We start from the raw sequence: 13,215 nt of genomic DNA, 5'->3' as shown, positions 1-13,215 counted from the left end.
AAATATAGTAGAAAATATCGGTCACAGAACCATTGTGAAGTAAGGTCAAGGAAGGTCACGACCCGAAGGAGATTTGGAGACACTCGAAGACATTTGAACTATCTATCCAAGTCTAAGCTGAATGAGGGAGTGTGTTGACTCCATCACTGTGTGGTGAGGGAGTGTGATGACTCCGTCACTGTGTGGTGAGGAAGTGTGATGACTCCATCACTGTGTGGTGAGTGAAAGGGTTGACACTGTGACCTTGTCACCACAAGCACCACCATCTGCCATAGTGCGATATACCACCATATCCAACCCGTTCTCTCGACTTGACACTGTAAGAAATGCAACTTTATTTTTTTTACCAAATCAGCAACTCAAGCGAATTACCTAATCAATGAAGACTTGTTCATATAAAAATGTGCGACTTTTCTGTTTACTGCCGGCGTCCTGAAGGGAGCCACCCCGCGTATACTGCTGCTTGGTTTACCACCACGACTGACGTATACCACGACAACTGATGTATACCGTTGTCAAGCCTCCCCGCCCAAGCCTCTGACCAGACCCACGCTCTCAACTCCATCATCCTTCGTCATCGTTTCACTGATGACAAAAAACAAATGTATGGTGACCAGACCACACACTAGAAGGTGAAGGGACGACGACGTTTCGGTCCGTCCTGGACCATTCTCGACTTGAGAATGTCGAATCACTTGAAAATGTGAATTCATTCACAATCGACTTGAGAATGGCCCAGGACGGACCGAAACGTCGTCGAACCCTTCACCTTCTAGTGTGTGGTCTGGCCAACCAAATTTAGCCACGTTATTGTGGCTCATCGCCTGCAACAAATGTAAGGAACTACTCTGCGTCCCTTAAAGAGTAAAGGATGAACAGTGGCACCACAAATTGTACATTTTTGGCAGCTGAAAGTGTAATGTTAGCTGCCCGCTGTACCTGCACCAGTGGGCTCCACTTGAACTGCCATCTTCTCACAAGAGTGTCGGAAAATTGATCACAAGAATGTAAAGCACAGTTTTTGTCTCGCATGTCTGAAGAACACACTTGCAACACTGGCGTGATGTTGTGTCACAAGTGTTTGACACTTGTGCTCGCATGTGCTGTATTCCTTCAGTGAAGGACGTCACATGTTTTTGACACAAAACTTATATTGTATTGTGAACCGATGCTTGTTTACGCTCAACGCTCTCAACCTTCTCCCAGAAAGAGGAGCATAATAAATATATATATATATATATATATATATATATATATATATATATATATATATATATATATATATATATATATATATATATATATATATAATATATCTACATGTACGTACCTAATAGCCAGACCTGCCTACTTGACCTAGTTAGCAAGGCCCAATTTGCCTAACTGGTAGAACGATTTTCGTTATTTTAAAATATTTCTTTCCAAATTGTTTTTTTCTCCTATGATTATTAATATGTAATGTCAGTAATTCATGTTTCTAATATAAGTTAGGATAGGTTAGGTAGATTAGGTTAGGTAGGTTATGTTATCTTTGAACAAATTTGTTACTTTTGACTCAAAGTAAAAAAAAAAATCAAATCGTATATAATGTTTTGGAAAGCTTTATCATTCCATAACAAAAAACATTAAAAAATATAATATTTTAAGAAAATTCGGCTTGTTAGCCAACTTGGCCTATTAGGTACAACATATATATAACATAATATGTATAATTACTGAAAATGAGACTTGCAACCAGGCTAGGATGCTTGCAATCGTGTAGGCCGGGTATTGACACACATTGGTACAAGACAATGGTGGCCAAGTGCTCATTAATCCCCACCCCCTGCCCCTCTCTGTCCATTTGTTTCCGCTTACACTGGGGATCGAACCCGGAACCTCAGGACTACGAATCCAAAGCGCTGTCCACTCAGCTGTCAGGCCCCCCCCCCCTGCATTAATCTATGATGAGCATGGTCTGCACAGTAAGGCTCTCACAATGATCAACAGTACCCAGCAGAGTTTAAAACCTTCGAATCTCTAATGATTCAAATGAAAAAATGGTATTACCTGCGACACATGAGCCGCACGTCATATGACGTGGATGTTGTGATGGCTAGCAACCAGATGTCATAATGGAGCTCCAGGGATGGTTTGAAGTCTCATTTGTCTTCCAGTTAGGTACTTTTAAGACCCTTCTACTTTCTTTACTTCTAATCCCCTTATTGAATCTTGTCGCTTGACTGATGAATATTAAGCCACTCAAGAGGTGGCACGGGCATGAATAGCCCGTAATTTGTAGCTTGGACTTTCTCACTCGCCTACAGCTCCCCTGTAACCATCTCTCTCGTTTGTGTGGCTGTACGGCGGCGGCCTCAGACGGCAAACACTTCGAGATACTTCATCTCCTCCTTCAGTACACCTTTCAGTATTTGATGTTTATGACCGTATTTGAGAGGAGACATCACTCCCCAAGGACTGACTTGAGGAAGTTGTTCTTCCCATTCCGAAACTTAGTATTCAAGGGACTTCCCCTGAGGATTTTCGCCCCATTGCCCTGACGGGTTGTGTCTGCAAACGTTTTGAACGTATGGTCAATTGACGTCTCATGTAGTCAATAGAACAGCATCTTAACCTGTTTTCCTCTCAATATGGCTTTAAGTTCTCTGCAATCAAGATTTGTGCTATGACTTTTACTGGGAAGCATATCACTCTTCGTCCCTCTTTGTTGCTTTATGGTCACCCCCTTGTGTACAAAGATTCCGCTAAGCTTTTGGGGTTAATCTTTGACACTCGTTTATTTTGGTCGCCCCATATCTCTTGCCTCCGAGATGAATGCTCTAAGGTCCTTAATCTACTTAAGGTTTTGTCAAATACATCTTGGGGAGCAGATAGGCGCACCCTCCTCTCCCTTTGCATTCCTCTTTCGTACTGTCTAAGCTCGATTATGGTTGCCCTGCTTACTCTTCTGCTTCTCCTTCTTTTCTTCGCCATCTTGATCCTTTGCACCATACTGGGTTGTCCCTCAGCTCTGGTGCCTTTCGTTCCACTCCCGCCCTCAGCTTGTACGCTGACACTGGCTTCCTGTCTCTCCAGGACCGCCGAGATCACTACTGTCTTCGCTACCTTGCGCGGTCCTTACAACACCCTCACTCTTGCCTGTGTCGTGCTTTGACTTTTCCCCCTCCTGTAGTTCCTGTTCCCCTTCACCACCTCCCTGTTTCTGTCCGGTTGTCTCGTCTGTCGTCTGCAACATTCTCTTTCGGTTAGTATTACTAATATACTAACCGAAAAGCCTTGTGTTGTTCCGTCCTTACCCCCGTGGAGGGTCCCCCTTCCTCACTATTGTAAATCCCTGACCCACATCACTAAAGCTTTTAACCCTCCTACAGTTCTGAAACGCCTTTTCCTTGAACACTTTTCTTCACACTCCCGCTCCGTTTCCATCTTCACCGATGGGTCTAAGTCTGCAGACGGTGTTGGCTATTCTGTTGTTTTTCCTGACCGCACTTATATGTGTCGCCTGCCTCTGGAGACTAGCATCTTCACGACAGAACATTATGCTATTCTCTATGCTCTTCATCTCGTGACTGCCTCCTTCGCTGTCATGAGGATTAGTCGGGTTCTTTTTTCCTTCAAGAGCCATAATCTTAAAGTCTGCTGGCAGCGATTCCCAAGGGGGCTTGCATAACGAAGTCTGCATGTATTTCGTCGACACCCTTCTCAGTGACTGTATTTGTTGTATCGAATGTATTGATGATGTTCTCACAGAGTTGAATGCTGTAAGGCCTTACCTTGTTTAAAGTCTTGTCCCATACTTCCTGAGGAACTAATAGACGCACATTAATCTATCTACACTGCTCTCGTGCTGTCAACTCTATTGCTGTCCCGCCTACTCGTCTGCCTCTACTTCAACTCTTCTTCGTGTTGATGCTCTGCACCATACTGGGTTTCGTGTGTCCTCCACCCTGAGCCTCTCTGTTGACACCGGCGTCCTGACTACAGGATCATCGTGACCGTTACCGTCTTCAGTGTCTCGCACGGTCCCTGTAACATCCTCACTCTTGCTTATGCTGTGTTTTGACCGTTACCCCTTACACCCTCTTCCCTCTACCACCTTCCTTTTTCTGTACGGATGTCTCACTTGCAAGATTCCCACTCGGTTCATGGTAAGAATGTCTTTCCTCGTGTCGTTCCATCCTTGCCCCCGTGGAGGGTCCCGCTTGCAACAAGGCCTTGACCCATAATGTGAAGGCTTATACTCCTACGGTTATGAATGTTTTTTTCATTGAACACTTTCTTAGCACTCACGCTCCTTTGCTCTCATCACAGATGGGTCTGAGTCTGCCGATGGTGTTTAACACTCTGTAGTATTTTCTGGGAAACCTTTATGTACCACCTTCCTCCGGACACTAGCATCTTCAAGGCAGAAGTTTATGCAATCTTGCATACTCTTCGTCAAGTACCTTCTCGCTGTAAACGTTCCTCTGTCATTGTGGTTGACTATCGCAGAGCCCTCATGGCCCTGAAGTCACTTATCCCTTTGAATCTTCTCGTGGTTAAAATAGAATACTGACTGTTTCTTATCTCCAGCAGATTTAAGACAGTTGAGTTTGCTGGGTTCACAGCCATATTTTTGTTATCTTAAATGAATGTGCAGACACTGCCACTAAGGAGGCTGTCCGCACTTGTCCTACTTCTCAAAATGGGATTCCTTATTCAGATTTCTACCCAGTCATTCATTCCTCACCCTGCAACGATTGGCAGGGTCGTTAGTCTGGCGTTACAGGTAACAAACACTGCATTCTTAAAAGTAATCTATCCCCTTGGACTTCCTTCTTCCATCGTAATAGACGGTGGGACATAGCTCTGGCTAGGTTACATACACACCACACGCACGGACACTTAATGGAACACCGCCTTATTCCTCATTGTCCGAACTGTATTGTCCCGCTTGCAGTCGTGCACCACCTTGTGGAATGTCCCGATTTTCAGGACCATTGTGTGTCTTGCTACCCTAATGTCCCTCGATAGAGTCCTTCGTGAATCCGATACCTTCGATATCATTCTTTGGTTCTCGTACAGGATGCCTGTACGAGAACAAGCATAATTAGTGATAATTAATTATTCTCAGTGATAATTAGCCCCTTTGGAAGACCTTCCTTGTTATTAGCGTCTGGGCCTGGTTGCTCGAATAATGGTCTCATGTTTTTCAGTCTCGATTTCAAAACCCAGAACGAACCAACTGAATGAAATGTTATTACCAGCAATGTTGTGGATAGCATCATATATATATATATATATATATATATATTGTTTCTCTATTATCATAATTCCTCCGTTATGGTGAGGTTGAGTGTGTGAGCACTTGGTGGACTGTATACAGATACTCTCCTACAGCCAATAACTAACACAGATACTCTCCTACAGCCAGTAACACAGATACTTTCCTACAGCCAGTAACTAACATTGATACTCTCCTACAGTCAGTAACACAGATACTCTCCTACAGCCAGTAACTAACACAGATACTCTCCTACAGCCAGTAACTAACACAGATACTCTCCTACAGCCAGTAACTAACACAGATACTCTCCTACAGCCAGTAACTAACACAGATACTCTCCTACAGCCAGTAACTAACACAGATACTCTCCTACAGCCAGTAACTAACACTGATACTCTCCTACAGCCAGTAACTAACACAGATACTCTCCTACAGCCAGTAACTAACACTGATACTCTCCTACAGCCAGTAACTAACACAGATACTCTCCTACAGCCAGTAACTAACACTGATACTCTCCTACAGCCAGTAACTAACACAGATACTCTCCTACAGCCAGTAACTAACACAGATACTCTCCTACAGCCAGTAACTAACACAGATACTCTCCTACAGCCAGTAACTAACACAGATACTCTCCTACAGCCAGTAACTAACACAGATACTCTCCTACAGCCAGTAACTAACACTGATACGCTCCTACAGCCAGTAACTAACACTGATACTCTCCTACAGCCAGTAACTAACACAGATACTCTCCTACAGCCAGTAACTAACACTGATACTCTCCTACAGCCAGTAACTAACACAGATACTCTCCTACAGCCAGTAACTAACACAGATACTCTCCTACAGCCAGTAACTAACACTGATACTCTCCTACAGCCAGTAACTATCACAGATACTCTCCTACAGCCAGTAACTAACACTGATACTCTCCTACAGCCAGTAACTAACACTGATACTCTCCTACAGCCAGTAACTAACACTGATACGCTCCTACAGCCAGTAACTAACACTGATACTCTCCTACAGCCAGTAACTAACACAGATACTCTCCTACAGCCAGTAACTAACACAGATACTCTCCTACAGCCAGTAACTAACACTGATACTCTCCTACAGCCAGTAACTAACACAGATACTCTCCTACAGCCAGTAACTAACACAGATACTCTCCTACAGCCAGTAACTAACACTGATACTCTCCTACAGCCAGTAACTAACACAGATACTCTCCTACAGCCAGTAACTAACACTGATACTCTCCTACAGCCAGTAACTAACACTGATACTCTCCTACAGCCAGTAACTAACACTGATACGCTCCTACAGCCAGTAACTAACACTGATACTCTCCTACAGCCAGTAACTAACACAGATACTCTCCTACAGCCAGTAACTAACACTGATACTCTCCTACAGCCAGTAACTAACACAGATACTCTCCTACAGCCAGTAACTAACACTGATACTCTCCTACAGCCAGTAACTAACACTGATACTCTCCTACAGCCAGTAACTAACACTGATACTCTCCTACAGCCAGTAACTAACACTGATACTCTCCTACAGCCAGTAACTAACACAGATACTCTCCTACAGCCAGTAACTAACACTGATACTCTCCTACAGCCAGTAACTAACACTGATACTCTCCTACAGCCAGTAACTAACACAGATACTCTCCTACAGCCAGTAACTAACACTGATACTCTCCTACAGCCAGTAACTAACACAGATACTCTCCTACAGCCAGTAACTAACACTGATACTCTCCTACAGCCAGTAACTAACACAGATACTCTCCTACAGCCAGTAACTAACACTGATACTCTCCTACAGCCAGTAACTAACACAGATACTCTCCTACAGCCAGTAACTAACACTGATACTCTCCTACAGCCAGTAACTAACACTGATACTCTCCTACAGCCAGTAACTAACACAGATACTCTCCTACAGCCAGTAACTAACACAGATACTCTCCTACAGCCAGTAACTAACACTGATACTCTCCTACAGCCAGTAACTAACACAGATACTCTCCTACAGCCAGTAACTAACACAGATACTCTCCTACAGCCAGTAACTAACACTGATACTCTCCTACAGCCAGTAACTAACACAGATACTCTCCTACAGCCAGTAACTAAGCATATAACCTGAGAGTGAGAGGGCCGTCATGGCGCTCACAGTACCCAAGGTTCTCCTTCACGTGTTCAACAACCCACAATCAATTGCATTAAGGTGTTTGTTCCTAAAGATATGACTGCAAGCAATATATACACTGTGTATGTGTTTTGTATTTTGGTGTGTGTGTGTGTGTGTGTGTGTGTGTGTGTGTGTGTGTGTGTGTGTGTGTGTGTGTGTGTGTGTGTGTGTGTGTGTGAGAGGAGTGGATACACACAGAGTTGGATTATACACGGAAGGACTATACATAAGTGGTTGTATATGAATATTATGTATTTTATACCTGTTTTGGGCTTTTTCCGCTTATCAAGTTTAAGAAAGAACTGCGTTTCTTAAATCTATTACATACTATATATATATATATATATATATATATATATATATATATATATATATATATATATATATATATATATATATATATATATATATATATATATATATATATATATATATATAAATATATATATATATATATATATATATATATATATATATATATATATATATATATAAATATATATATATATATATATATATATATATATATATATATATATATATATATATATATATATATATATAATATTTACAGTTAAACACACACAAACAGACACACACACACATACACTGAACATATTTTTTCTTTATTAAGTATATAATCAGATCTCTAATGATTAAATTATAGAGATATGTTATATTAATAAAGGTTATCACGCCTATTTTAAAAATTTATAGAGATAGTCTAAATGCAATTTGAGAAACATATACTTTGTACAATTACAATCTTTTCTATTTTATTATCCTTGTTGGTTGTTAGTCTCTAAGTTGGAAGCAGCGAATCAATTAGAATTATTTATCAAAGTGATTAATCACATATAGCATAAATGGTCTTCATTATTTAGGTACTTAAAAAAAAATACGAAGTTTCCGCTAATTAGTTTTTAATAAGTAAATATGTTTTACTTATGAAAACTTTCGGGTGTCATTCCTGACTAACGGGTCAGGGATTATGGTGACTATACACGAATTAAGTTTTGACTATAGTGAGTCTTGGATTAAGGTGTGACTATAGTGAGTCTAGGATTAAGGTGTGACTATAGTGAGTCTGGGATTATGCTGTGACTATAGTGAGTCTGGGATTATGCTGTGACTATAGTGAGTCTGGGATTAAGGTGTGACTATAGTGAGTCTGGGATTATGCTGTGACTATAGTGAGTCTGGGATTATGCTGTGACTATAGTGAGTCTGGGATTAAGGTGTGACTATAGTAAGTCTGGGATTAAGGTGTGACTATAGTAAGTCTGGGATTAAGGTGTGACTATATTGAGTCTGGGATTAAGCTGTGACTATAGTAAGTCTGGGATTAAGGTGTGACTATATTTAGTCTGGGATTAAGGTGTGACTATAGTGAGTCTTGGATAAAGCTGTGACTATAGTGAGTCTTGGGATTAAGCTGTGACTATAGTGAGTCTGGGATTAAGCTGTGACTATATTGAGTCTGGGATTATGCTGTGACTATAGTGAGTCTTGGGATTAACCTGTGACTATAGTAAGTCTGGGATTAAGGTGTGACTATAGTGAGTCTAGGATTAAGGTGTGACTATAGTGAGTCTGGGATTAAGCTGTGACTATAGTGAGTCTGGGATTAAGGTGTGACTATAGTAAGTCTGGGATTAAGGTGTGACTATATTGAGTCTGGGATTAAGGTGTGACTATATTGAGTCTGGGATTAAGGTGTGACTATAGTAAGTCTGGGATTAAAGTGTGACTATATTGAGTCTGGGATTAAGGTGTGACTATATTGAGTCTGGGATTAAGCTGTGACTATATGTGAGTCTTGGGATTAAGCTGTGACTATAGTGAGTCTGGGATTAAAGTGTGACTATAGTAAGTCTGGGATTAAGCTGTGACTATATTGAGTCTGGGATTAAGGTGTGACTATATTGAGTCTGGGATTAAGGTGTGACTATAGTAAGTCTGGGATTAAAGTGTGACTATATTGAGTCTGGGATTAAGGTGTGACTATATTGAGTCTGGGATTAAGCTGTGACTATATGTGAGTCTTGGGATTAAGCTGTGACTATAGTGAGTCTGGGATTAAAGTGTGACTATAGTAAGTCTGGGATTAAGGTGTGACTATAGTGAGTCTGGGATTAAAGTGTGACTATAGTAAGTCTGGGATTAAGGTGTGACTATATTGAGTCTGGGATTAAGCTGTGACTATATGTGAGTCTTGGGATTAAGCTGTGACTATAGTGAGTCTGGGATTAAAGTGTGACTATAGTAAGTCTGGGATTAAGGTGTGACTATAGTGAGTCTGGGATTAAGGTGTGACTATAGTGAGTCTGGGATTAAGCTGTGACTATAGTGAGTCTGGGATTAAAGTGTGACTATAGTAAGTCTGGGATTAAGGTGTGACTATAGTGAGTCTGGGATTAAGGTGTGACTATAGTGAGTCTGGGATTAAGCTGTGACTATAGTAAGTCTGGGCTGGTGCTGGGCCGGCCAAGCTGTACTGTGCTCCTCGGTGATTTAATTTGTGACAATACTTTACGAGCCAATAAGTAAGTATACTTTATCTCTGAGTATAGTACAGGATTAATGTAAAGTGAGTGTATAAACACCGATGAATGGAGTAGAGCGCTGTGGGTGTAACTCCCGGATGAAGAATTTATGAAGATAACTATGCGAGTGGATGCCAGATGTGGCCATTTACACATTTACATTTACACATTTACACATTTTCACACAAGACCATTCTAACCCATGAACCTCATAGCTTAAAACAGGTAAACCTTGATCTACCAAACCATAGAAATGTGAATGGTCAGAGCGAGGTTTACAGTGTCGAGGGAGTAGGAGGTAGTGGGACAGCCAGCCCGCTCCACCCTTCACAACGTTAGAAGAATGATGTACTTAACTGACCTAACTGAGGACCCACATATAGGAAACTTGAATGTTTGCGCTAGCCGCTATGATTTATTGTTCATCATATATTGTCCGTTGGGGATCTGGACGTCGAAATACGGTGTACGAGCGGACAGGTTCCGACCCGAATGTATCGCTTCTCAACACGAACCCTCCACTTGAGAAAAATAAAATGCGATACAGAAGGGCTGGGTCCAAGAGCTAAAGCTTGCTCATACAGGCAGAAATGAGTGAGTACATACTCTCTCAGACAATGAGGAAGACTTGTGAGGGGGTCGTGTTCGAACCAGCAAATGGAGGGAAGCAGTCTACAGGACACCTCTCATCCCACTCACTAAACAACACCTTACGTGCACCGAAGCATTACGAGTTTTTTATAACAATAATAACATTAGGTTGTGAAACTTACAAGCTGGTAAGCTGTTTAATAAATGTAAACAAACTCGAGATTAATTAAGAAAGATGTAGAAGTTCCATAAGTGAATGAATCCAGGTCGTTGTTCTCCACTATACCTTATACAGCGCTCCCTATGAGTGACCCTCCATGGCACACACCACCTATATTGCTCTGGTCGGGAAGCTATAAGGAGAAAATGCTAAACCAGTATCATTATATAGCACATGGAAGGGATAAGTAGTTGGGACGTGAGGACAAGATGCTGGGATATGTGGACAATGGGCTAGGATATGAGGACAAGATGCTGGGATATATGGACAAGGGGCTAGGATATGAGGACAAGATGCTGGGATATGTGGACAAGGGGCTAGGATATGTGGACAAGGGGCTAGGATATGTGGACAAGGTGCTGGGATATGTGGACAAGGTGCTGGGATATGTGGACAAGGTGCTGGGATATGTGGACAAGGTGCTGGAATATGAGGACAAGGTGCTGGGATATGTGGACAAGGTGCTGGGATATGTGGACAAGGTGCTGGAATATGAGGACAAGGTGCTGGGATATGTGGACAAGGTGCTGGGATATGTGGACAAGGTGCTGGAATATGAGGACAAGGTGCTGGGATATGTGGACAAGGTGCTGGGATATGTGGACAAGGTGCTGGGATATGTGGACAAGGTGCTGGAATATGAGGACAAGGTGCTGGGATATGTGGACAAGGTGCTGGGATATGTGGACAAGGTGCTGGAATATGTGGACAAGGTGCTGGGATATGTGGACAAGGGGCTAGGATATGAGGACAAGGTGCTGGGATATGTGGACAAGGGGCTAGGATATGAGGACAAGGTGCTGGGATATGTGGACAAGGGGCTAGGATATGAGGACAAGATGCTGGGATATATGGACAAGGGGCTAGGATATGAGGACAAGATGCTGGGATATGTGGACAAGGGGCTAGGATATGAGGACAAGGTGCTGGAATATGTGGACAAGGTGCTGGGATATGTGGACAAGGGGCTAGGATATGTGGACAAGGTGCTGGGATATGTGGACAAGGTGCTGGGATATGTGGACAAGGTGCTGGGATATGTGGACAAGGTGCTGGAATATGAGGACAAGGTGCTGGGATATGTGGACAAGGTGCTGGAATATGAGGAAAGGTGCTGGGATATGTGGACAAGGTGCTGGGATATGTGGACAAGGTGCTGGAATATGAGGACAAGGGGCTAGGATATGTGGACAAGGGGCTAGGATATGAGGACAAGGTGCTGGGATATGTGGACAAGGTGCTGGGATATGTGGACAAGGTGCTGGGATATGTGGACAAGGGGCTAGGATATGTGGACAAGGGGCTAGGATATGAGGACAAGGTGCTGGGATATGTGGACAAGGTGCTGGGATATGAGGACAAGGTGCTGGGATATGTGGACAAGGTGCTGGGATATGTGGACAAGGTGCTGGAATATGAGGACAAGGTGCTGGGATATGAGGACAAGGTGCTGGGATATGTGGACAAGGTGCTGGAATATGAGGACAAGGTGCTGGGATATGTGGACAAGGTGCTGGGATATGTGGACAAGGTGCTGGAATATGAGGACAAGGTGCTGGGATATGTGGACAAGGTGCTGGAATATGAGGACAAGGTGCTGGGATATGTGGACAAGGTGCTGGAATATGAGGACAAGGTGCTGGGATATGTGGACAAGGTGCTGGAATATGAGGACAAGGTGCTGGGATATGTGGACAAGGTGCTGGAATATGAGGACAAGGTGCTGGGATATGTGGACAAGGTGCTGGGATACGAGGACACTACGGTTCCTTTTTGCATTAAGGACGAGTATATAATCACTTAGTTATCACTCCCCAATCAGTATTTACATTTATTGAGATCTGGCTCTTGGGCTCCGGCTCCTAGATGTTAGTTCCTGCTGCTTCCAGTAATCTCCAACCTCGGGACCTATGACCAAGAAGCTCTGCATCTTCAAGTACAAGCAGTAACAACACTTTTGTGATATAAGACATTAGCGTGTGGTAGTGGAGCCTCGCTAGCGTTATCGTCAGAATTAAACAATTGTCTGAACAAATCCACAAGGGCCGTGACGAGGGTTCGAACTTACGTCCGAGAGGATCCCAGATGCTGCCTTAATCGATTGAGCTACGACATGGTTAACCATGTCGTAGCTCAGAATCAGTATCGTTCAAACGAAGATAAACTATTAACATTATAATTATATTCCTATAAAATGCGGTGTGATGAGATATTTTATTGAAGACTAAGGTAGAAAGATCTTAAATGTTATAATGAATATTAACATGGAAATCTGAAATATGTTTGATCTATAATGAGATTGTAACTCTTTATACCAATTCAACTTGTCCCACAGACTTCGCCGCAATTAACACAATATAAATATCGGAATATGTTTA

General features: G+C 42.4%; 1 protein-coding gene across 1 annotated transcript in view; it reads left to right on the top strand.

Moving 5' to 3' along the window:
- The window catches only part of LOC138355785 (mucin-22-like), a 13,253-nt gene extending 5,818 nt beyond the window's left edge, over positions 1 to 7,435 (top strand). Inside the window, exon 2 of the mRNA XM_069311312.1 lies at positions 5,522 to 7,435. Coding sequence (XP_069167413.1) covers positions 5,522 to 7,435 — 1,914 coding nt within the window. The remainder of the gene's footprint in view (positions 1 to 5,521) is intronic.
- The last annotated feature ends 5,780 nt before the right edge of the window (positions 7,436 to 13,215 follow it).

The sequence above is a fragment of the Procambarus clarkii genome, chromosome 6 (genome assembly GCF_040958095.1).
Source record: "Procambarus clarkii isolate CNS0578487 chromosome 6, FALCON_Pclarkii_2.0, whole genome shotgun sequence".
Lineage (NCBI taxonomy): Eukaryota > Metazoa > Arthropoda > Malacostraca > Decapoda > Cambaridae > Procambarus > Procambarus clarkii.
The sequence above is the reverse complement of the archived record's forward strand: the minus strand, read 5'-3'. Positions and strand labels throughout refer to the sequence as shown.